General features: G+C 37.7%; 1 protein-coding gene across 1 annotated transcript; it reads left to right on the top strand.

Moving 5' to 3' along the window:
• The first annotated feature begins 18951 nt into the window (after nucleotides 1–18951).
• Nucleotides 18952–19846, top strand: LOC149244278 (uncharacterized). Its single transcript, XM_089371492.1, has 2 exons — nucleotides 18952–19692; nucleotides 19796–19846. The coding sequence occupies exons 1-2, from the start codon at nucleotides 18952–18954 to the stop codon at nucleotides 19844–19846; spliced, it is 792 nt and encodes a 263-aa protein (XP_089227618.1).
• Nucleotides 19847–26956: the final 7110 nt, after the last annotated feature.

Genomic DNA, 26956 nt, shown 5'->3' with positions numbered 1-26956 from the left:
ACACCAAAATGACCTGATATAAGATAAGTATGTGCTTCTCGAATTATGTTAAATATTTTAGTTTTTGGAATGCATAACTTTCCCAAATGATACAAGAGTTGGTCCTTAACATAATAATCCAATTCTTCTACTTGTTTGCCATGACTTAAGTTTGCATATACATCTTTAAAATCTACATCTTGAGCATATTGTTTAATGTAGCTTTCATGCATTACTGAGTTATGCTTAAGTATAGTAGATGCATTTATGATTGGTCTTGATAGCATATCTGCAACCTTATTGTGTATTCCTTTCTTATATGTGATGACAAGATGAAATTGCTGTAGAAAACCCATCCACCTATAATGTCGTGATTGCTACAATTTAGTTTGTGAGTGCAGATATTGAAGTGGTTGATGTTCTGTATGTATGATTGTTTCTTTGCCCATTAGGTAATGTTTCCACTTTTTCACACTTTATACTAATGCATACAATTCTCTATCATATGTGGGATAATTAACTATTGCAAAATTAAATTTCTCATAATGATAGCATATGGGTTTACCATGTTGCATCAACATTGCTCCAATGGCATAGTCACTGGCATCTGTTTCAATCTCAAATGGACGTTAAAGATCTGGCAGTGTTAGTATTGGTGTTGTACTAATTTTTCCTTTAAGGTGTCAAAGGATTTCTACTGTTTGCCTCCCCACTGAAACACCTTGTTCAATCCTGTTAAAGCATGTAAGGGAGCTACAATCAAGGAAAAGTTAGCAATAAACTTTCTCCAATATTGTGTTGCTCCTAGGAAACTCCTAACTTCTGTAGTAGATTTTGGTTTAGGCCACTTCACAGTGACTTTAACCTTAGAGGGATCTATCTTCAATTCACCACCCCCTACAATATGACCCAAATAATTTAAAGATATTTTGCCAAATTTGCATTTTGATAACTTGACATAGAGATTTTCTCTTTTCAAAACATCTAAAGTCTGTGTTACATGCTTCAAATGTTCTTCCCATGTTTTACTGAAAACAAGAATGTCATCCAAATATACAATTACAAAATCATCAATAAAAGGACTGAGTACATCATCCATAACTCTCATAAAAGTGGCAGTAGCATTAGTTAAGCCAAAAGGCATAACCAACCATTCATACAACCCTTGCTTTGTCTTGAAAGTAGTCTTCTATGCATCTTGTTCTGCAACTCTTACCTGATGATAGCCACTACGCAAGTCTAAATTGGAAAAGTAAATTGCTTCTTTCAACTGATCTATTAGATCATCTATGCGAGGAAGAGGATAATGATTCTTGGTCGTTATTTTATTCAGTGCTCTGTAATCAATGCACATCCTCCACCAACCATCTTTCTTTCTCCATCTTTCTTTCTCAGCAGTATGATTGCAGATCCACATGGTTATGTGCTTGGTCTTATGAACCTTTTATCGAGCAACTCCTGTACCTACTTCTTGATCTTTGCATTCTCTAATGTGGATAACCTGTACATTCCGATGTTAGGTAATGGAGCATCTTGCTAAGAATGAATATCATGTACTATTTCCATTTTGGGTGGTAGACCTTTAGGTTCTTGAAATAGGATATCATATTCTGAAACAAATTTATCTAAATTAGATTTTTGTTTAGCATCACAACCCTCAAATATATTTGTTTTATCAAGGTTCTTTTCCTTTACAACCATTAGTAAAAATTTCTTGCATGAATTGACAATTATTTTCATCTGCCCTGAGTTTATGAGAGAATAGTTATTTTTTAGTTTATGAGCTCTTACAATATATTCTATTCCATCTTTAGTGAGTTTATTCTTATTTTCAGCTCTATAGAAAATGGCTTTTCTATCATACAAGTAAGGACTTCCTAAAACAATACCACATATATCCAAGGGAACTATATCTAACTCAACCTCATCTACAAATGTTGACCTAATAGCAAACCTAAGTTTACATTGTCTAGTCACTTGTAGCTTTTCTTTATCACATACCCAACCTAATGGATATGGATTCTTGTGAGGTGTTGTTAATAATCCCAACTTCTTTACAATTTTTTCAGAAATCAAGTTTACTTGTGATCCACTATCAAATAAAGTATCAATCTTTTGGTGCCTGGAAATAACTCTAATATGAAAAAGCTCATGTATTTTCCTCTCATTATCTTCATTATCAATAGATTGTGCATAATTACTTGTAGATGCTTCAGAATTTTTACCTTTTATACCTGTGGTTGTGACTGTTGTTTCATCACCCGAGTCTGACCCCAAGTCTTCCTGAATAGCTGTAGCAGTCTTCTTCTTCTTACCAACGAACTTCTTAGGTTTCAACTCCGGATGCAAAGACCAACAGTGTTCATCATTGTGTCCATCCTTCCTGTAATGAGTGCATGAAGGTTTGTCTTTCTGTACAGTGTTTGTCTTCCTCTCCTTCCATTTCAACTTCTTCTTTTCCTTGTTCTTGCTTGTAGAGGGTTTTGATGATCCCCCAATCTCTGGGTTCACATTCTTACCTCTAGCTTCTAGATGTGTAGCCTAGACTAATACATCATCTAGGCTAGTGGGATTAAACATGAGAATGGTGTGCTTCAAATATCTATGAAAACCGCCTATATACTTCAGCAAAGTTTCAAGTGAATCTAGAGATATTCCTAGAGATAAAGCTCCTTTTCTAACTTCCTAGGTATAACTTTGTACACTTTGGCCCTTTAATTGGCGAAGAGTTTGCCAACTCTCATTTCTTTCTGCATATAAGCTAGAGGATAGAATTGTTTTTTGATGGCAAAAACAAATTCATTCCAGGTGGAAAGAATTTTACCATGTTTCTTCAAATCAGCTTGTGTCTTGTCTTCCCACCACACTAGTGCAGTTCCTCCAAGGCGAAGGCTAGCCAGCTGAATCTTTCTCCTTACTGAATCAATGTTCTACACCCTGCAATATACATCAATCTGTCTAATCCAATTATCTAGCTTTTCTGCATTTAATTCTTCACCATAAATTGGAAAATCAAACTTTACATCTAATTTAATCAAAGAAGTTTTCTTCTTTTTCTTTTCAAGGCTAGTTTTATGTGAAGAAGATGATGAGGATGGTGATGATGGAGTAGATGGTGGAGAAGGCCTCTCTTCTTTTCCTTTTCCTTCTGGATGGGCAACTAGAAGAGGTTCCTCTACTCCTTTATCTGGTTGAGGTGCTGAAGTGCTTTCACCTCAACCTTTCTTAAACTCCCGATACATCTCTTCCACCATGGCTCACATGGCCATAAAACTTTCCATGAATTGGGCTTCTGATTCCCATGGAGTTTCTTCTGCCATTCTCTTCTGAGAATAGAGTCTCCCAATTTCTGGATTAGCCTCAACAAGTTCTCCTTTTCCTAGTTTGAGCTTTGACCTAGTTAGCATACAAAAATCCAGCCAAGCTTGTCTAACCTTAGCAAACCTAAAGTTATGATACCACTTGATCTGTATATGAAGATCTTAGGCTATTATTAAGGTATTACAACCTCATGTGCAGGATTTGCCTATAGTACTTAGTGCAATGGATTGAAAAGATTGTGAATAACATAGACAATGAAGCAGTTAGAGAAACATAACAGACACACATATAACACAACAAGTAATCAATAAGTTCACCCAGAAATCTTTGGCTATGTCTCCTGGTCCAAATTTTAGTGGTGACCTCTCTATTATGTCTTCAAGAGAAGAGTTCTTATAAATGTGAGCTCAATTGAGACTCAACACAATAGGAACAAAACAAGAGGGTGAAATTGAATCCCTCAAGTCTTTCTGAGTACACAGACTCTCCCTCTCACTCTCTATATCTGTTTTCTCTCTGTCTTAGCACTACCTGCCTCTGTCTCTATCATTTAGTGCCTTTTTAATCCAATCGGTGCTTGTCTGTTCGTTTTTCCCTTTTGGGCTTTCTGGCTTCCGGTCTCTGTGTGTTCAAATCCCCTCTGAGCATTAACCAATCATGGTGTAACGTCTTCAGGTATGGTGGCCACCTGTTTTGTAACGGAAGGGACCATCGACGCGTTGAAAACCCAAAAAAATGTTTTTTCTCTGTTTACACGAAAAAAACACAAAAACGCTATGAAATCTGCTACATTGTCATTTATCAGACTTCAAATATTATCAATTCCTCCATATAATCCTTTCGAATCCACCTTTGGTCGCTATCGCAATTCCACCATTGAGCTATATGATTGTTGATCCAATGGTTGCAATTCATTTCGGGCGGCTTATGCATACAGAGATTACCTGCCTAAAAAGGCGGTTTTCTCTCAACGATGCCAAGCCATGTGTCGGCTAGTGTATGGGATCAGGTAGAGCCCATCCAAAACCACTTACTGCCTACAGCCCACCTGAAATTCCGGTCATTATGGAACTCAAAATATATATCGCTACATGTATAAACCCTTTCAGGTCTATTTTATCGCTCCATTCGCATTTCCTTTCTTTTTCGTTTATTTAACGAAAATGCGAATTTGCATAGAAAAAACCCTTTTCTTCGGAAACTCAATATATATATATATATATATATATATATATATATATATATATATATATATATATATATATATATATATATATATATATATATATATATATATATATATATATATATATGCACCCATAAAATTCATGGGGTCCTGCTTTATTGCAAGTAGCACATTTATTGATCTCGCTCCTTTATATTTCTCCGATGCGATATTGCGATGCGATATATTGTAATCGCATATCGCATAGTCCCCGGGCCTTTGGTAAGTGCTCCCGTGTATTTTGTCGATGCGATATTGTGAGTTAACCTGGGTCATCGATCTGTGCGCTTGAACAACAGTCCTCATTGACTCACGCTGATCACTGTCACAACTTTCATATGGTAGCCTCCGATAGCCTCCGATTGCGATATGTCGATTAGATCTGGACCGTTGATCGGCTAGATCCAATGGCTCCTGTGCAATGTTGTTTAAGCCTCCGTTTAACTCTGTTTTCTCCATTTCTTCTTGTTTTTCCTTTGCAATAGTGTTTTCCACCTTTTGATAATGTTTTACCCTTGCGATAGTTTTTAGGTATATGAAGACATAGAGGGTTTTAGGATCCATTTTGGATCAATAGGTACGAAAAATATCAATGATTTAAGCAAAGGATTTCTTGTAAATGTCCCCACCACTAAGCAAGTTCAATGTTTCTATGCAATCATCTCTTAGCCTTTTTTGGAACACAACTCTGGTGGTTTTTTGGTCTAGGGCGCTTCCACGGGTGTTATCACTTAGAACCATAGTTCATGTATGTAATGTTGTCCACAAGGTTCATATAAAGGTTTTCAGTTTTGTGAATAGGTTTATATGTGTGTGTCACTTTGAAATGTGAATTTCAAAAGGTATTGATGTAAGTTCGTGTAAGAAAAAATCGTTAGATACCCACCATCATTGTCAGTTAAGACATGTCATGTCATTAGTACTTTGCGCAGTTTCGCAGTGCATGTTTGTTTGGTCCATTTAGCTGCGCAATGATGATTCCGTCTTTTCGCAGCGTACTGTTTATCAGCCATTTCGTAGCGCGTTTTGTTAAATTTGAACTGTCCGCGCTACGAAATCGGGGTTTCGGGGTTTTTGTAGCGTTTTCTCTTGCAATGTCAAATCTGGGAGGGGTGAGTCATAGGTCCGGTCATGTTTGTCAGTTGATGTCCTCTCCAGGTCATGATAAATCATCATTCCGCCATAAGGTCCAGAGTCATGCATATGAATGTCAGCTTAAGGGATTTTAATGAGGTATGGTTATGTCATAATGTGTTTTCATAATGTGTAAACATGTTTGCTGTATGATAAGCCCAAGTTCTCATTTAAAGGGATCATTGCAAGCGAGCCTGCACTCCAAAGTCGAGATTGTTTTCGCGTTGTAGCTGCCATTAGTTTCCTGTGCGAAAATATCCGAAGCAAGATGGAAAAGAGGGAACATTGATCCGGTAAGTGTTTGAGGACAGAGCCGGAGGGGTTAGATGTTACTCTCGGGGATGAAGGTGTAGCAACAGCCTTTCGAAATGCCGGTTGCTGGAGGTTCTGCGAGAAATTGAAGGGGGGACATGCAGAGGTAACGAAGGCTTTCGCATTGAATTTTACTGGATTGAATTCAAAGGTGTCAATGTTAGAGTTTCCTGTGTCTCCTGAAGCTATTTCCACTGTCACTGAAATTCCGAGGGGTGGTCATGAATGGTTCAAAAACTTTAAGTTCGACATGAGTCCCTGTAAAGAGTTTTGAAGGAACCTTATGTAAATGAGGACCTCACCAAAGCGGTGCCAAGGAGTTACATAAAAGAACATTATGCTACGCTCCTCACATGCATCCAGAAATACCTGACATGCGAGGGAAGGTACAACAAAGTTTACTCCTACCACTTCAACCTTTTGTTGCATTTCACAGGTAAGGTTTCAATAGACATACCTTTCTATTTGTTCAGAAGCATTAGTAAAATGTGTGATAAAATCATGTTAAATAAAAATGGTTGTGAAACATCCCTGTTTCATCATGGTTTAGTAAAGTTGCTGGTGTTGGATGCTTTACAAAAGATTGGCAGAGATTGGGATTCATTTGTGTTTATGGCCGGCTTCCCAAGCAAAACAGGCCTCACTCCATTGCCTGTGAGGGAAAGGGAAGAAAGGAGTGAAGAACCCACTCTGGCTGAGCTTAGGAAAGAGGTGACTGACCAAAAGAAGCCTAAAACCAAGTTAAGGAAATCAGAGAAGCCTGTGGCAGCAAAAGAGACACCTAAATCATCAGCGCAGGAAACTCCTAAGCCATCATCTAAAGAGACACCTAAATCATCAGCAAAGGAAACTCCTAAGTCATCATCTAAGGAGACACCTCAGTCATCAAAGCAGAAGATCTAGAAAAAGAAGGATGAAGCTAAATCAAGTGAAGTTGAAAAGATTTCAAGGGTGAAAACCAGAGGTCAACTAAATAAAGAGAAAGGTAAGTCAATTACTGTGGAAGAAAGCCCTATTTCAAAAGCCAGTTTAAATGACTTACTTGAAGCTATTGAACTTGAGCAAGATCAGCCAATACAGATTGAACCAATAGAGTTTGAGCAAGATCACCCAGTGCAGCCAATGCATGTTGACCTCACTCAATCTTCACCCGAAAGTTCTAAAAAACCAAGAGCTTCAAAAAGATTGAAATTTGAAGAGCCTAGTAAAGAATATGCTTTCAAGCCACGTAGACCAGTCACAAGAAGACAAATGAAAGAAGTGGAGAAAGCGCAGAAAGAGAAGGCACCTTTAAAAGTGCCTAGTACAGATGTACTTGAGGTTTTGACCAGAATAGTTCAAGCAGCGAAAAGTAAAAATAAGGGTAGTAGGGTCATCATCAGCCATGGTGGAAATGTCATTGCTATCAAGCAACAAGCAGGAACAACACAAGAAAAAGTGCCTCAGATTAAAAATGTTTCTAAGGAAAGGGCAGTAAGATATGCAAATTATAAAAGGGTTGTGATAAAAGGCAGAACAAGTTTAATGAGCCAAACTGACTCAGTGTCTGATGCATATGTGTGGACGGTGGCAGCTCTGAAGCAGGCAAAAATCATGAAACAGATGAATACAAGCTTAAGAGCAGAAAACAAGGTTTTGAAGGAAGAAATTAGCATTTTGAAGAAGAAGCTAGGTAAACTAGCTGATTAATCCAAGGGGAAATTTGCTTTTCAAGTTTTGATAAATTTTGGCTGTCATCATTTCGAAACTTTTTGGAGCCCTTACACCTGTACAAAATAGCTGAAGAAATCACGGAGTTAAGTCATCAGTGCTTTAAAGGTCATATGCTTTGTTTTGATTACCTACAGCAGTTTCGTAGCGCGCTACGAAACTGCTGTAGATGACTGTTTATGTGAAAAAAAAATGAAATTGATGCTGAGGTCAGCAAATCTTAAAAGGGATGACTCGAGGCCAGCATGGAGATTATACAAGGCTATCTAAGCATTCAAAAGGTGACAGGTGTGAGTATGTAAGGAAAAGGTGAAATTTTTGTCTTTGGTTAAAGTCTTCCTAAAGTTACTTTATAGCCGAAATATTAGGGTTCTGGTAGGGTTACCGAAATTTTGAGTGGTACACCTGTTTAGTTCACAAAGTGTCCAGATCATAAGGCATATTGGATTATGCGTGGTTATTAGAAGAAGTAAATGGCTTGGAGCATAGTTTTTTAATGCATGAAGACTAATGGGAGGCAGAGACCGTGAACATAGGACACAGATCCTCATCAGTTGGTGAGTCATCCACATATCAAGTATCCGAAGCTGCTCATTCAGTGAATGTCCCTCCAGCATGTCTTGGCTATTACTGAAGTGATACAGGTGTCAAATTTCAAGAAAGCATCAATGCACACGAGGAGATAGACTTAGAGTTTCAATGGGAATGGGACTCTATGTTTTCACAGCGCAATACCTTTGTAATTAATTAGTTTGTTTAGATATGGATAAGGCAATTAATGATAGGATTTCGAGCTCCCTTCATGCTTGTTGAGGAGTCTCAAGTAGTTGTATTTTGGTTTTCCTATATATAGAAATGACTCTGATGTAAAAAAGGTTGGACATTTTATACAAAAACAGAGTTATTTGGGCCAATGTAAAGACTTGTTACAGTAATAGTAAAACAGTGGTTGTTTCTTCTCAAGATTCTCAATGGATTATTTTGTTCAAATATGATGGTGGTGTTTTCTCTTATATGTTCTTTTACAGCCTTATTATAACATAATCACTCAGAATTCATTTCTAATGCTCTGACTTCCTGTATGTTTGGCAAGCTGTGGTTTGTGTGAGATATGTTTGAACATCTAATGCAAAGAGCCTTGACTTCCATGAAACGACTGTGCTTTTGTTTATTAAATGTGTAAGACTCCATAGCCCAATGAAGACCAATTTGATGTGTGTTCAACCAGCTTTGTTTTCATGAATTTGTAAAGAGTTAGCCATCTGTTGTTGTGATTGATTTTTATCAAAAGTCTGTGAGAGAGCCCTCTCTGATCAAGGAGGCTAATCCTTGGTCTAAAGTCTGGTTGAAAGAGTTACATGAAATCTTGCTTGGCTGCAGCCCTTAGTACTAATTTTGTGATAACAACGGGATTTATGAAAGTTATTCCCTTAATCTGTCAAGATACTCTTCTAGGTTTGTGTCTTCAGTTTGTTTCATCCCAAGGATATCAATGATGTCCCTACTCTTACAGAAATCTTGATATTTTTTAAGAAAAGTTGACCTCATATCATCCCATGTGTATATGGTATGCTACCCTAGACTCATGAACCACCTAAGGGCTGCGTCTTTTAATGTGGCGGGAAACAATTTGAGTTTATGTGCATCTTCATAGTAATTATAACTACAACATAAAATATCAAATTCAAAGAGAAAAGCATCGGGATCTTCGGATGATTTACCATAGAATAGTGGTAGAGATGCCATCAGAATGTTCTTCATGTTGATGTCGCGAGTCACATCCAGGATAGGGAACCTGAAAGTGACTTCTTCTTCTTCTTGGTTTCCTCCAAACAGGTTAACATTCCATCTAGGGCCTTCCCCTTCTTCGTGGCATTCATCATGGTTTTTGTCCTCACCATCTGCATGTTCCATATTTGTGATAGGTACCCGCTGGGGTTTGCTAATTGTGGTGTGGACCGAGGCTATTGGAATGCGGTATATGTTGGTGGACTGCTTGTCTAATGGGTCTAGCTGTTCTACTGGTTCTTCTACAAGGTTGCCAAAGACAACCTGTTGAATGATCCTTCCTTCACGATCAAATAATTCCTCATCTGAAACCATCTTGGCATCAAAACTTCCTCCTTCTTGTCTTAGACCAGCATATCGATTAGCAGCGGTTAAAATAGGTATATTGACTGATCCAAAAGTTGTAGGAAATTTAGAATTTGAAATAAATCTACCTTTACTGTCCATACGTCTACCTGTACTTCTACGCATAAAGATAAAGGAAAATGGAAATCAAGAACAAGTAGTGATCGGTCAGACTTTGGAGAAACCCCAACAAAAGTGGATGTGTGGCTCTTCACTCACGTCTTACCGTACTCTCTCCGCCCTCTGACAGTCCTGCAAGATCTTGAAACTCTGATAATAATGGTTACCTGAATAAGAAATGACAACTTCCCCGGCAACAACGCCAAAATGTTGAGAGATTTAAATGGTTAGATTGAATCCCTTAATATTAATTGTCAACCCGAGGTTCGTAAACATGAATTTCCTTGCGCTCTCTTTGTTCAGGGCTAGGTCAGAGTTTGATGATTTCCTTTTTACAATTTATGGAATGATAACTATTTGTAAATCAAATCATCTAATTGTCAAGAGCAAACCCAACAATCAAATTCAATCTAAAACCTTTACAAATTTCAGTATTCAAATCTGTACTCAAACTATGTATCTCTAGAAAACAGACTTTTATCCACACCAAACAGTATCAATCAATTCTCTGAATGTTGGTACCAGACTTTCTATGTGAAAAACCACTCAATCATTCCTCAACAAGCATCCTATGATAATAGCAGTTCTTACTCGAAATAATCAAACAACCTGTACTAATAACTACCCAACTGATTAAACTCTTGATTGTAAATAACAATTCATTCCTGAAGCAATTTATAACCATCCAACTTGTAAGCAAATGAGTAGTCTATCCTAGTAGCGCTTTGATCAAAAAATCGTTCTATAATTAATGTTCCCTTATCATGACTCAGGAGTTAAGTACTAATTTGGAGGATTTACTATGTCTTACTCTATCACTTACTTACTTATTGTCCCATCTTCAAATCAACTACTTATAGGATTTGATTAATGAAATCAATCTTAACGTTGATTCTGCTTAACACCCAGCTATGTAATCACACAAATTCAAGGAACTGTACTTAAATGTTTTCTGGGATCACACCAATCCTAACTTATGAATATCCTTACTCACAACCAATATGTTGTTGCAAATTTAAGCAATGATTTAACTACACAGTGATAACCGAAACCTTATGAACCAAGAAGAGATCAATGATTCAAATGAGACTAATTATGGCACAAAAACAAGGCAGAGCAATCATTTTAGTCAATTAATGAAATTGGCAATTGCATGAACAGGGGAGGTAAACTAAAGAATTGGTCTTCAGTAGCTAATCACACACAAATCATTCTTGCAATGTTTTGTTACCAACCCACAACACATTGACCCGATAGTTTGTTGAATGAAATGAAATGAAATGAATTCCAATCAATCATCTGTGAAAATAATGCAACTTCCTACCTTGGTCATTAATTCAATTCATAACATCTTGAACAGTCAATGCAACATTCGCCTATTTTGGGTTGCCTACTCCGTGCTACAATTCAGTCAAGGGATTGATTCGAGTCGGTCTTCCTAGAGAAATAGAGGTAGGTTTGGCGAATAAACTGAGCCTATCTTTAATCAATTAAGATTGTGTTAAAGAGTTTAAAGACTTATTCTGACGTTTTCCATAGGTACTGATTCCATCTACTCAGCAAGTAACCATACGATGTGTCTAAGATGAGAGTAAGTCAAGGTAACAATACAGCTCTGGTTTGGAAGGCACACAAAGTTCATGCCAAAATCTAATTGCCACTATGTCAATAACAAGCACCTCGCAATCATTCACACACCTGTATGCACTAACCAATCAAACAAAACAACGCAATTAAACTAACTGATAATGGAAAAGGAAACTAACTGCACTAGTTTCATAGTGACACTGTCAATGAAAAATACAGAGCTAACCCAAATGGGTGGGCCCAGCCACACCTAGGGGCTTTTAAACTTACAGTAATGAAACAAGTACAATCACAGTTAAAACATGAGCATCAGCTTCCCATTCAACACATTCAACTGGAATTCAGAGCAAGAGCGTCATAACAGACTTCTATTAGAACTTAAGTCATGATTACACAACAAAATATTTCAAAGGTTTAGCATGCTACCTGACATATTACATCCCCGCCTTTTATAGACATTTTATTACAGTTAAACTTTAATTTACCTCGAATGGGGATTGGACTAGATTTGGATAGTAAACTTAGCAAAGAATTAGGTTCCATAGTGCCAAAAAGAGGTCAAAATAGGGATTGAACTGATAGTAATAGGAACAAAATAGGGGATCAACAATGGAGGAGGTCCAAGTGGAATAGGCAGGTGGCCACCAATATCCACATGGATCACATGTACTTGTGAAATGTATGTGCACTACATATGTTAGGATTCTTCTTGTGAACTAATTGATTATAGAAATGAAACTAGTTTTAAGTATGGACACAAATTGGTGATTAATTACACACATGTTCTTTCAATCTAGAGTTATATTAATTCCTAATTAACTGAATTGAAAACCTCTTCTTTGTAAAAATTGAAAATATATCATAAGTTGCATAATTCAAAACTTTCCTCTATGAAAGTAAAATGTTGAAAAGCCAAAATTCAAGAAAGAAACAATCTAATTCTATTTTGCAAAATTCAAAGCATTTTACACTATTGTGTAGAAGGAAACTCTTATACTAGATTGCAGTGAAGAGAATCTAGATTAATTTCATGAAAGAGAATTTGTCATAAAAAGATCTACTTACAGAAAATGAAATAAAAATATTTACAACTCGAGAATGATTACTTGTGTGCATATTTATCCTCTATTACTTGTGTTTCATTGACAATTAAGAAATCAGTTTAAGTTATGAAATGATCAAGTGCTAGAAAGAAGATGCATTCAATAATTGATATCTTTTTAATTCTTTTATGTTTATGAGTACTTTGCAACCAAATGAAAACAATCTGAAATGTAACTATAATAGAAACAAATTCTTGAAATAAATGAGAATGCTAGAAACAAAACAAAAACTATGAATAAGACCTCACAACTTGCAGGGGGGCCCTCTCATGAGTACAGATTGACTAGTGATCACAAGATCTTTACACATGCATTGGAAATAATAGTGATTTATATTATAAAACAGAGTGTCATCAGTCTTCTCCACAAAAGATTTATAAGCTTAGCAATAAAAACCTTATGTTTCTCATCTTGCTTAGAAAATTTATACAAATTATAAAATGGCTTGAAAGAGTTTTAAGCCTAGAGTTCAATCTCTTTAGGACTTTCTATTTAAAATGCAAGTCATAGGAGAGTTTATCTCGATCTATAATCTCGACAATTGATCCAATCTTTAGTCTCACTCACTTGATGTTTGTTATTTCTCTGCTACCTGTGTTTGATTGCTACACACAGTTCCCAGGTTTTACTTTTCCTTTGACTTCAAGATTTATTAACCCACGTAGCTTTCCAAGTGATGCCAGTAGTTGGTTGTCCATATGGGAGCCATTTGTCACCTTTTGGTTGTCTTTTTCCCTTTATTGGAGTGTTTCAACCTATCTAACAATGGATTCTGTTGCGGAAACAAATATCAGTTGTGGAAAGTTTGTAATTCTACGGTTGTAAGAATATTTTCGTTATAATTCATTAAGAACATAGATTCTAATAATGGATGATGAATACCTTTTGAGAGTTTACCTTGACCTTAAACATGCTAATTTTGGTTACAAAATGGTGATAAGAAGGTGAAAGAAGATGATATAAAAGGGAAAAAAGGATAGTAAAAAAGAAACAATTCGAGACTTCAACACCAGCCTTGGTCTTCCTTGGTATCACAATCCATAATCAATAGTGCCACACAAATACTTGAAATCCCTCTTTACTATTGTCAAATGCTTCTTGTCTGGTTTTGACATATACCTTCTTAGGACTCCCAGTACATCAATCTAGTACAAATCATTACTTACATCAAAGTCCCAACTGCCCTGACATATGGAATATGAACCATGTCCTCTTCCTCTTCACATGTCTTGGGAGATTGATGTGTAGATAACTTTACACCTAAAAGAATAAGAACCTTCACTGTTTTACTTTCATATATATTAAACCTCTACATATTATCTCAATATACTTCCTATGATTTAACCATATTTAGTGTCATTTTTACACTACCATTTTCACACCAATATAACTTTTTCCAATTTGAAATAATTGGTTTTACTATAAATATAATATCTATTTGAGAAAATGTAATTTTTTTTTTCAAATTCGTTATGATTCAGTTATTTACTAATTTTATATGATTAAAATTATTTTTATTTTTTTCTAATAACTTTGAATTACCATACTTTTACATTTAAACTTTTTTTTAACTAAACATAATAAATCTAATTACAATTTAAATAATCTAAATAATATTTCTTATGATCATAGCCAGGGAAAATTTTAGGGGCTAATATTCACAGGTGGGTTAATATTCCATGCTTTTTCCAAAAAAAGATTCATGAATTTCCATTTTTCTAAAAATGAAATCGCCCAAATTTTATAAGTATAAAAATATTTTACCTAAAAAATCACCAATAATGTATATTGTCTAATATAAAATAATTATTAATCTAAATATTTTTACAAAATTATCATCAAACATTTTAAGATTTAGATATTAGGGACTAGTAAGATTTGTCCAAGATGATAAACTTTAAGAGAAACTTCCATCCTTAAAATTTTCCATAATCATAACTAAAGTAATTTCTAATCCATAATATATATTTTAATCACATATAACTTCAATCTTATATATGAAATCAAATGTTACCTTATTAGAATTTAACATCATATCTAAGAGACACTTTAACAACATATTATATAACGTTTAATTATATTTTATTATACATTTTACTTTTATAGCCTAATATAAAAGTAAATCATCTAAATTTTCAAATATAAAATGTAAATCTTCATAATTACATAATTCATGTTACATTTTTATAAATATAAAATGGAAATCGTCATAATTATGTATATCAGGAGAATTATATGATACATAATATTTAATATAAAAAATGAACTCAAATTAAACATCATCAAACATATTAGGAGAAAGCTTATCTCTTAGAGGTTTTCAAGTTTTAATAGTTATAGAAAGTGTCAAAGCTTTAAGGCCTTTCAAAAAGCAGATAAAGGACCTAGAGTTAAGATTGGTCTCAATAATATTATTGAAATGGGTTAACTTTTTTTTAGTTAAAGAATCATTGATAATTTAGCTTGTATTCTTAAGAAGAATAATATAGATGAGACTTTTACGTCGTTTAACATTATTCAATTTTTTTTTAGGTTTGTTAAGGACCTGATTTATCTCTCTAACACTAAAGGGGTTTACATGTTCCTTATTCACGTAAGAAGCCTTATATAGGTGAAATAAATCATTTTATAAAACGTAGGATTCAGGAACACGTTGTTAACATTAGGCATACTCTTTTTCGCTCTTGAGTGCTTGTTGAACATTATGCAAAGACTAAGCATCATATGTGTATTTAAGATGCTTGTGTCCTTGCGAAGATTTCCCATTATCATCATAGAAAGTTTAGGGAAGCCATCGAGATTGAGAAACGAGCCACCAACAAAATTAACAAGGATCATGGTTGGAGAATAAATAAGCATTGAATCCCTGCTCTCTCCTCAAGCATTCTTCATCTTAGTTTTTATCTTTCTAAGGTTTGGGTAATTTTTCTATTTTCTTTATTTTTATTTTGTATTATACAAAAAAAATATTTCCTTCTATTTATTTTCTTATACTACTTTGCCTTTAGTTATTTTTCTACCAATTTTATTATCTATTTATAAAAACATTATTATTAACTTTTAGAAATATTATTATTAATTTTTATTTTATTTTTAAAAACACTATGATATATTTATAAAAAAATATTGTTTTGTTAGATCTTAAGTTTTTGTGATCCATAATGTAGTAAGCATGTCTTTCGAATTAATCACATCAATATTATTTGGTTGAATTTCGAACCAAATAATCTGTTTCATCCTTATGACAAAGATAAAAATATTATTGTTAATTTTATTTATAAAAATGCTATTAATATTTAGTATAATAAAAATAATATTTTATTATTATTATTATTATTTAATTAAAATAAACTTAATTTTTAATAATTATAATCTTATTATTTATTTAGCTATTTAGCTTTTTGTTATTAGTTTTCTTTCTTTTATTTTACATAATTTATAATTATTTAATAGCATTTTTTTGTTTTCCCTTATTTTCTTTCTTAATAGTATTTTATACCACTATATAATTAATCCTTCATTTATTGTCTTCTTATTTTAGACTTCATTTGACTTTATCCATATTTTTAAGACTTTGTATTTTCTAATATTAATATTATTTTAATATATTAAGTGTTATATATTTATTTCTTATTTTAAATTTCATTGGAATTTATCCATATTTTTATCTATTTAAAGAGTTTGTATTTTCCAATATTATTTTAATGTATTAAGTGTTATATAATTATTTCTAATAGAATTTTATGAAGACGATATTTATTTATTTATAATTATATATTATTTATTATTTATTATTTGTTTAGTTCTAATTTTATTCAACTTTTATTGTATTGATTTTTTTACATTTATTTTGTGTAATGGTTGGTTGCATTTTTGTTTTTGTTTTTGCCTTTGTTTTTGTTTTTTTACTTTTAACGTATTTCTTTTTTTATATTTTTATTATATCATATTCTGTTCATTCAATTATTTTGATGATGATTTTTATTGGTTAGTTTGAAATGAATTGACAATCAATACATTTATGTGATGGATTCAGAAGAAAAATATTTAAATAATTTTACTCACAAAAGTCTCCATTTAGATATCATAAAAAATGGTTACTAGTTTTTGCTTAGATCACATCCAAACAAACACTAAATTATGGGATGATTTTTTATTTCTTTCCATTTGCATTGTTTTCGAGTTTTTTTTTTTAAGATTTTGAAGATCTCATGGATTTCAAAATATTAAATATTAAGTTTTTGTTGTTTTGATATGAATGATGGAGTTTCCATTTAAACTAAATTATGTAATTTGTATAAGTTTTTGAATGAGGATTCATGGAAGATGAAATACAAAATAAAAAAGCTTTAAATGCTAATTCATGAGAGGTGAAACACAAAATCATAAAGACTTCACATCTAACTAATGTTATTACATGAAGAAAATTAAATTGTTTTACGAGAAAAAAATGCGCTCTGAGGCGATCCGCTAGAGGACAACAAAACCTAGCCGCCATTTTTCGACCTGCCATCGATTCTGCAGGTCTCTCCATTGACGGCCGCAAATGGTACCAGATGCAGGAGGGGAGAGCTCTGCCTCCCCTCCACGGGACACACCTATGACTGACAACAAGCAAAAGCCTGTGATCCAGCCCACTGCAGACACAGGTTTAACCACAGAAGAAAACCAGCAAAGGACGCAGACAGAACAGCAGCATGCAGCCCAGAATGACGAGAACACGGAAAATAAGTACAAAAACACCAATGCGGAATCATCCAAGACCAAAGCGACTTCCAGGACCTGTATACCCAAGGCGGCAGAATCAATCAAGGTGGATCTTCCCAGCCACCGTATCAATAGCGAAATACAATACATGCAGGACTACGCTCTCATTGGAAAGTTTTTGGGATTTTGGCCCACAGAGAAAGCCTTACAAGGCTGGATAGCTTCCAAATGGAAGCCAAAAGGACAAGTGACGTTGCAGCTTGGCCCAAAGGGTTTCTTCACAGCTATCTTCAACTGTCTCGAAGACAAAACGAAAGTATTTGAAGGTGGCCCGTACTTCTTCAACTCCTCCGGTCTGTATCTAACTGAATGGAAGCCAAGATTCAATCCGGATAAAGAAGACTTCAGCTGGGCCCCTGTTTGGATTCGAATGTATTCACTCCCTGTGGAATATTGGAAAGAAGAAACACTGGCTGATATAGGCAACAAGCTGGGGATATTTATCAAAGTTGCAACCGAAACAAAATCTCGTAAATACACCTCCTATGCCAGGATATGCGTCAAGATGCATCTAACCAAGACGCTTGCAGACACGGTAAGTCTCTTTCACGATGATTATGAATGGAAGCAGTCTTTAGATTATGAACATATCCCCTTTCGCTGTAGAAAATGTCATGAGCACGGCCATCTCTTCCGTGACTGCCCCTTAAATGTTCAGCCATCCATTCCTGCGAATGAGACTAATAAGGATCAAGATGGCTATACCAAAGTCCCCACTCGTCGCCGGCATGCCAAGAAAAACCAGGCCATTCCTGATCCAGGCCCCCAGGTGAACCTCCAGAACCGATTCACGGTTCTTGCCTCTCAGGACTCACCAAATCCATCCCGATCTGAAAACCAGATCCATCAAACCCCCATTGAACCCCCCCCCAACCGATCCATCTCCCTATCTCCGTCAGATCCCTCCATATCCAAACCTGCAGATGCTTCCCCTCTGATGCTCACAAAATCTGTCTCAAATCTCGACCCCCCTCTCCCCTCCAAAGGGAAATCCAAATTGAATGAAATTCAAATAGCTTCAGATATGGATCTTGATGCCGCTCTCGCCTTAAGTCTTCACGATAATATTGAGGACATGTAGCAAAACATTCCGATCACTATGGAGGAAGACAGAGCAGAGGTAAACTTAGAAGAGTTTGATATCTCCAAGCTGGATATCTCCAAATTGGAGAATGCATGCAAACAAAAAGAATATGAATCAATCCCCCTCTGGCAAATAGATAAAATTGAAGGAGTCTTGTCGCGCGTACACCACCACAAGAGTCTGGGCATTCAAGGTGGAAGTCACTGGGATGGAAAAAAAATCATGAAAGAAACAAAGAAAAGAGGCCGGAAAACAGACCTTCAAAGAACAATAACAATTGGGGAGACATTAATGGATTCGGGATTATTCCCCAAGCTGACAAAGTTCTTCAAACCCTCAACGCAATCTCCATGAAGCTCACATCCTGGAATGTCAGAGGACTCAACAGTCCCTCAAAACACAGAATGATAAAAAATTTGATTATGCAAGAACAACAAGCAGTAGTCTTTCTCCAAGAAACTAAAAGCAATAGCACAATGATAGATAAACTTAGCAACAAAATATGGGCAGGCAGTAGGTCAATTTCTGTTGACGCTTCAGGGGCGTCAGGCGGCTTGGATATTTTATGGAATCCGCAAATAGTTACGTTGGACAATTTTCATGCCACTCTCCATCTCATTCAAGCCACGTTCCATCTCATAGGCACCAACATTCATGGGCACCTCACCAATGTATATTTCCCTCAGTCAATTCAGCAAAAATTGGACCTCTTGGACACGATCTCTCTCCTTAATACAGATAGATGCTTCCCCTTGTGGATTGGGGGGGGAGATTTCAATATCATAAAATCAATGGAGGAGAAACAAGGAGGCAGGATGCGGCTCGACAGCGACAGTTCGGGCTTCAAGCAATTCATCCAAAACAATCAGCTCATGGACATTCCTACCTCCAATGGTATTTTTACTTGGTCCAACAAGCGCAAAGGAGCACACCAGATAGCCTCAAGGTTGGATCGTTTTCTTATATCTGACAATGCGATCCACCTGGGAGGAGACTTCAGTACCACAATAATCCCTCAAAGTGGCTCGGATCATTGGCCCATTATGCTTCACTGGTCAAGACCGGGTCATGGCTGCAATAGACCCTTTCGCTTTGAAGCCTTCTGGCTACAGAATAGCAATTTAAAGGACATAGTAACTCAAGCTTGGACATCATATTCACCACCAGTGGGAGCCAAGATGTATCAGTTTCAGGAAAAGTTAAAACATCTGAAGCAAGTATTAAAACGATGGAACCGTACCCATTTTGGCAACATACAGGAAAGAAAACAGAAGCTGGAGCAGCAAATGAAAGAACTTCAACAAAACTTCATTCTTGCAGGACGCACCGACGAACAAATTCAACAAGAGCAGAGCCTATGGAGACAGATAGAAGAACGCCAACAACAAGAGGAAATTTTATGGAAACAAAAATCCCGAATCAGTTGGCTGAAAGAAGGAGAAAAAAATAATAAGTTATTTCACAAAACTACCATTCAAAGGCGTATGCACAACAAAATAACCTTTGTCAATAACCAACAGGGTGATAGAATTGAAGTTCATGAAGAAATGGAAAAAGAATTCACAGACTACTTCAAGGACATTCTAAAGGAACCTGAAGTCAATCGAGATGAAGCAATCCGCGCCATTACACAGCACATTCCCAAATTAATCAATGAGGACCACAACAATCAGCTTCTCCAACCTGTTTTGCTGAAGGAAGTCGAAGAAGCCATGGCCCAACTTAAAGATGGCAAGGCACCTGGGCCAGACGGATTTACAGCCAACTTCTTTCATGAATTTTGGGAGCTCATCAAAGTTGAAGTATGGAATCTAGTGGATGAATCTCGTTGCATGCACTGGGTCCTCCCAGCCCTCAACACAACTTTCATAGCCTTGGTACCCAAAGAAGCAGCCTCCAGCAAGCCTGAGAAATTCAGACCAATAGCGTTATGCAATGTAATCTACAAACTCATTTCAAAGGTCATTGCAAATCGTCTCAAACCTCTTCTACCTATACTAATCTCTCCAGAGCAAACAGGGTATGTCGAGGGAAGGCAAATCATGGATGGCATAATACTCTCAAATGAAGTCATACACTCTCTAAAGCTCCTAAAAAAACCAGGTGTGCTTCTCAAGCTTGACCTCTCAAAGGCCTTCGACAAACTTAGCTGGAATTATATACATAAAATGCTCTTAGCTTTTGGTTTTAATGCAACTTGGACCAGATGGATCATGAGCCTCATTACTTCTCCCAGTTTTTCAGTCTTATTGAATGGATCTCCCTCTCCTCCCTTCAAATCTTCTCGGGGCATAAGGCAAGGGGATCCTCTCTCGCCTTTTCTCTTTGTCCTTATGGCCGAAGGATTAAGCAGGCTACTCAAATCAGCCGTTTCATCCCAAGCGCTCAAAGGTTTATCTCTCCACGGCCGCCCTCCTCAGTCCCATCAACAATTTGTTGATGACACTCTGCTTTTCGGGCATCCCTCTGTAAAAGAAGCTGCAGCATTCAAAACCCTTCTAAATATCTTTTCTGAAGCTTCTGGTACCTCCATTAACGCCTCCAAATCCCAGCTCTTTTTCTTCAATACTCCCCCCTCCACGCAAAGATCCATTGCCAGATCTCTGGGATTCACCATCTCCCATTTACCTGCAAAATATCTAGGAGCCCCCCTTTCCGATTCTGCGATCAAACAGGTGTCCTGGAGAGCACTTCTGGACAAACTTGAGTCAAAGCTTTCTTCATGGACCTACAGGGCTCTTAATCTAGCAGGTCGGCTTGTTCTCATTAAATCTGTCCTGCAAGCAATGCCGCTCTATCTCTTCTCCATCCTGGCAGCTCCAAAAGGGATTCTGAAGGCTATTCGCACTCTGCAACGCAACTTCCTCTGGGGTTCCACTGCTTTAAACAGGAAATGGGCTCTAGTCAAATGGACAGAGGTGTGCAAAACCAAGTCAGAAGGAGGGTTAGGACTTCGGGATCCGTTACATAGCAATAATACAATGGGTGCCAGAATATGGTGGAACTGGGTTTCCAAGCCGAACTCCCCATGGGCTCAACTATGGCAAGCAAAATATGCCAGAGGCAGCAGTTGGAGTGATCTCATCAGAATCAACCCAACGGTGCAAGGCTCACTCATCTGGAACAATGCAAAAAAGCAAAGCCGCTTCATCCAAGAACACAGCTTTTGGGAAATACACTCAGGAACGGAAGCCAGATTTTGGGAGGACTCTTGGCAACAGCTCCCAAAACTCGCAAATTTGTTCCACAAACCTCTTTGGCAGGCACACATGAAGCAAATAGGTCACACCCAGGTTCATCAGTTCTGGCAGACCTCCTCAAATCACGATCTTCACACATGGAAACCCGCGCAAGAATGGCAAACAGATTGGCAAGGAGAAACATATACAGAAATAGAACAGGAACTCCAAGAAAGGAGAATTCGTCTCTCAAACCAGCAGGACAAATTACGTTGGGGATACACAACCAGAGGTACCTTCACCACCAAAGAAGCTCACCATATGCGTTATTCCAATACCCAAGAGGAAAGAGATCAAATTTGGAAGCAAGTCTGGCACAAAGGACTATGGCCCAAGATTTCAACCTTCATCTGGCTATTAAGTAAAAGGCGCATCCTAACTTGGGATAATCTACTAAAAAGAGGATTTATAGGGCCTTCCCGATGCCCAAACTGCAATGCCAATAATGAAACCATTAGTCATCTCATGGAAGACTGCCCACTCGCAAAACAAATTTGGAAGAAAGTTGAAAACTGTAATATGAGAGCAATACCCAGACAGATGGATGTTACGGAAAACATAAGAAACTGGGTCAAAAATCCATTTAAGAGTCAAGTTCTAAACTCACTATGGAATATCATTCCCGGCTTCCTGTACTGGACTCTGTGGAAAGAGCGTAACCATCGGATCTTCAACAATACATACCGTTCCATGGACGATCTTTGGCTCATTCTCAAGCAAAATATCCAAGAAACCCTGGCCATCCGAATCTGGAATGACACAGACTGGCCGGATCTTCCTCAAGAATGCAGCATAATGAAGGCATGGGATCTAGATCTCAAGCCCCTGGTCAAAGCAAAAATTGCTCCCAGCTCCATATCGGCTTCTCCTTCATCATGGTCCCCTCCAGCCTTAAATGCCTACAAGATCAACTTCGATGGAGCAGCCAAAGGCAATCCTGGCCCTGCAGGTTTCGGAGGAGTCATAAGAAATCACTCAGGAGAGGTGAAACTCTTATACTATGGCTCTCTAGGCAAAAATACCAATAACGTGGCCGAGCTGGAAGGACTTTGGAAAGGAATATGTTTGGCAGCGCAATATAACCTCTCTCCCCTTGAAGTTGAAGGGGACTCGCTCATACTAATAGAGGCAGCCAAACGAATACAAGCAGGGGCCAGAGCAGTCAAAATTGCAAAAAGTTGGAGGCTGCTAAGCCGTATGGAATCTTTGGAGGAACAGCTTCTCACTCCCCACAACATAACCTTCAAGCATGTCAGAAGATCAGCAAACCAGGTAGCAGATCGATTGGCTAATCAAGGAGCGACTCAGTCGACATCGTATTTCTCGGGGGCCATGGATTTGGTAGAAGATGAACAACTTAAGAAAGATTGCATCTCTCTGGTGCAAAAAGATCTCCTTCTCCCGGATGCGGGTGACATCACCGCCCATGCCGCGTGTTAGAGCAGTAATGAGGCATGTGGCTTGTCACATGGGCCTCTGTCAGCCCGGACAAGCCACGCCAAGCCAAGGAGCAGGCTCCTTAAATTCGCCGGAAGGCGAGGCAATCAGTTATTTCGCAATGCATTGCGAGGAGAGGAATGCAGTTAGGCTGTCTAGTCTGGAGCAGAGGAACGATGGGGGAATGTACAGGAGGTTGCAGGTGCCATTCAATGCGCTGCAACATTCGAGGAGCATGGAAGCTATTAAGGTTGCCTCCTTGACCTCTCTGCCGCAAACCAGGCCGGTTGAGTGGGTTATTGCTTGGAACAAGGTTTCTGGAGGCACTGTAGGTGAGGGAAGCTACAGCCAAATGCCAAGGGAGAGGCTCAGGATGAGCAGTCGCAGGGGAATGGCTAGAGGGCATTCTGCCTCTCAGAGGCCTGAGATTTCTCCATCGTCCTCAGTTGAATTTACCTCTGAGCAATACAGGCCTCCAGGCCGCAATGCCAGAGGCAATTGTGGCAATCCGGAGTGTGGTCACTCGGAACATCCGGCCATTCGTTATAGAATTCCCTGTGCTTTTGCTAATAACACTCTGATAGTGTCGGTTACTGTGGAGCATTGTAGCAGTGCTCGTGGGCGTTTGGATACGGTGACTGTCCCGCGGGTCGACATGGAGACTCCCACTGTAGACTTCACGCGTCCGGTTCAGACGGATGAAGCAGGCCCCAGCGAACCTGTTCAGAGAAGCTCGCGTCAGGGTAAGGAACCTGCTCAAGGGAGCTCGAGCCAGGGTAAGGATGCGGCGGAAAAGCTCAAGGGTCCAGCATCTGATGAACCTCACACCACGGATGACGATTAACTCAGCAGTCGCCAAGTCTGGGCAGCAAGGAATGAATTTCTCTGACCTTTTCATTTTCATAATTTTGTATATCGATTATGGAGTTCATGTCTGTAATTTCGGTCCATATCACCATAGTTTCAGCCCACGCGTCGTTCAACATGTTCATCATGTCGTTTTCCATCCACAGCGTGTCGATTTGTGCTCACTTTGTCCAGTAATGCATCCATCGTGTCAGTTTGGATACTCACCGTGTCATGTAATGAATCCACCGTGTCAATTACCGTATGTTACGTGTCGTTCTGCTATGCAAGGTAGCAATGACTGATATCTTCTCTGAAGGTACAGGGCTATGGCCCAGATGTAATTTTTGTAATATTTTTGACTTTTTGTAATATAAATAGCTCAGTGTTATCGAGAAAAAAAAAAAAAAACTAATGTTATTACATGAAGGGTAGTTGGTGCTTTACTACATTCTATCAATGTAATGAACATTTGAGTATGGTTTGGTTGGTAAGGAGTTTTGTTATACAAACAATGATTGGGATGGGGCCATGCCATAAAAAGACTTTTGATAGATGTAAAAGCCTTTATGTGTCAAGAAAGTTTTTCACCCTTTAATGTAGAAGAGTTGGTTTTGCACAAACCAAATTTATTTAAGTGACTTTTACATGACACTTCATCTTAGTTGCAAGAGTGTCTAGGCATTCATAGCTTCTCCATTAATTGCCTACCCTCGTTTAAAGAAGTTTCTTCTAAACTTCCTATAGAAATAAGAAATAAGGCTAATTTTCCAATTGAAGATATGCTATCGAAATGAATCTACACCATAAAATCATGTTGGTAGTGTTTTATAGTAATGATTAAAAATTTTATTTCAATTGATATATCACTTGAAATTTGTAATTATACTATGTGTTCTTCAATAGAATTGTTCCTTTAAATTTTTGACTCAAAATCTTCTTTGAACCAATTGCTATTATTTATCTTCCAACAAGTATACTCTATAGATCCATACCTTCTATATCTAAAAGGCATGCTCTATCTTCAAAGAACTATTTATTTATTTCTATTTTTGTATAGTGAAATCTAAATTCAATATATATTCTATTTTAACCAACTAAAAAAAAATTAAATCTTACTTCACCTATAAAAAATGCATTATAATTCTCCCGATCGGGATGAGGAAACGTGGAGGCGATTATGGAAAGGGCATTGATTATAAGGATAGGACAGGAGGAAATGACCGCAGGTATTAGGCCACCCTCCCAACAAGCGAAATAGATACTCTGTCAGATAAAACTTCAAGTGGCAGGGGTGGGAAAAGAGGCGTACAAATGATGGAGAGAAATGGCGGTGGTTATGTCAGGGGGAAAAGGATGGTGAAGAAGTATAACAAGAAGGTGACGAGAGGCGAAGAAGATGAAAATGCGGATGGAGTGAAGGAGGAACGGCTTGAGGAGCAAGAGGAAAACAATACCAGGGTAATCTGCAAGCTTGGGTATGTGCAAACTGCCTCTCTCACCTTACTTGTTTTCCTTTTTATCACTAAAATGAATAACAGTCAGTTGTGGGATGAGATGGGAGGTGGAAAGAGCCCCAGAAAACTGGGGAGGCCTCATGTTTTGCAGTATGAAGACAATTTGGAAAGATCCCAAGAAGGAGGGAGAAACTACAGTTAGAGGCAAAGGTGGAGAAGTAATGAGGGAAAACAGAACGGGGCAGCCATGGATGGCAGCAAAGGAAAGATAGTAGCTGGAGAATTGTCGATGGAACCCCTAAAATGGTACCTGACCCGCAAGACAGAGGGAGTGCTTCACCCCCTGAACTCGGGAAAGGATGATCATGAACAGAGCATAAAAAGGGAGGAGGAGAGTAGTATGAGGAAGGAAATTCCAAAGAGACAAGTGGTTTCCGATGCAGAGAATGAAACTGATGTAAATCTAACACCTGTGATTGATGTGTGTGAACAGGAGGAGGTAGAAGCCAGGATGGCTCGACAGGGTCGAATGCGTGGTCGAGGAGGAAGGGGCCGCCCGAGAAAAAGAAAACAGGGTGACAGGCCTGTGGAGGAACCCGAGAATCAATGTAGAGAGAGGCGATCTGCCCGGATGGTTAGCCAAGATGATGCGGGAGCATGTGACTCAGAGGGAAAAATCTTCCAAATTATTCCAAAAATAAAAATAAAAAATCTACAGGCAAGGGAGTGGGATCCTTTAGCCTGCAATTTCTATGCTTTCTTAGTTTAAAATAGAATAAATCCTAGCAATAAATCATGCCATTGTAATAAAGCCTTCAAGCTTTAAATCATTCTGAAAGCATGCTTTTCTTTGTATCGGATAAGGACCGAGAGGGCCTATCCTTAGATAAAAATAAAAAGGCGGAAAAGCTCTCAAGGTGAGAGAGGAGAGAGCGAGCGCCTTAGCATTACTTTAAAGCAAGAAACTATTCTCTTGGCGTCCTTTTAGTAATGCCTTTGTAATGTACATGCATAGAGGAGGGAACAGGGTGGACGATGTTAAATGGCTTTATTTCCTCATGCACAATGACTGTGTATGAATGATTGAATCAATTTCCCTTTCGTTTGATGTTTATACAGACTACGCACATGTCTCTGTTTTCCTTTATACAGGCTTGATTTACAGTCACGCTTATGCCTCTGCTTTCCTAAGAGCTCTTGAATTTTTTTTCATTAATTGGCTGTAACGAATTGAAACTTTACAACTGTAAGTTCTTACCATCTCGGTCCGAGGCTATATCGACGTCAGGAGATCATTGGAACTGTTGGTTGTGCGCTCAGTTTACAAAGTCTTCGGTTCGAAGGGAACCATATCGCAACAGGGGCAAGTTTCAAATTTGGAAGCCGAATTATATATATATCGAACCGAACAACATAGGGAATGGAGATATATAGCCGTCAGTCCATAGCGTCCGAGCCTTTGTCCATGATAAAATCTCGCAGATAACCATAGCCGGTGCGAT

Source organism: Pinus tabuliformis, chromosome 8 (assembly GCF_031772625.1).
Source record: "Pinus tabuliformis cultivar Carrire ecotype Pingquan chromosome 8, CPIR1, whole genome shotgun sequence".
Taxonomy (NCBI): domain Eukaryota; kingdom Viridiplantae; phylum Streptophyta; class Pinopsida; order Pinales; family Pinaceae; genus Pinus; species Pinus tabuliformis.
The sequence above is the reverse complement of the archived record's forward strand: the minus strand, read 5'-3'. Positions and strand labels throughout refer to the sequence as shown.

Coding starts and splice junctions, on each gene's coding strand:
- LOC149244278 (XM_089371492.1), top strand. CDS start 18,952: ATGATAGATAAACTTAGCAACAAAATATGGGCAGGCAGTAGGTCAATT. Junction 19,693..19,795: donor AGTTAAAACATCTGAAGCAA/GTATTAAAACGA, acceptor TCATTCTTGCAG/GACGCACCGACGAACAAATT.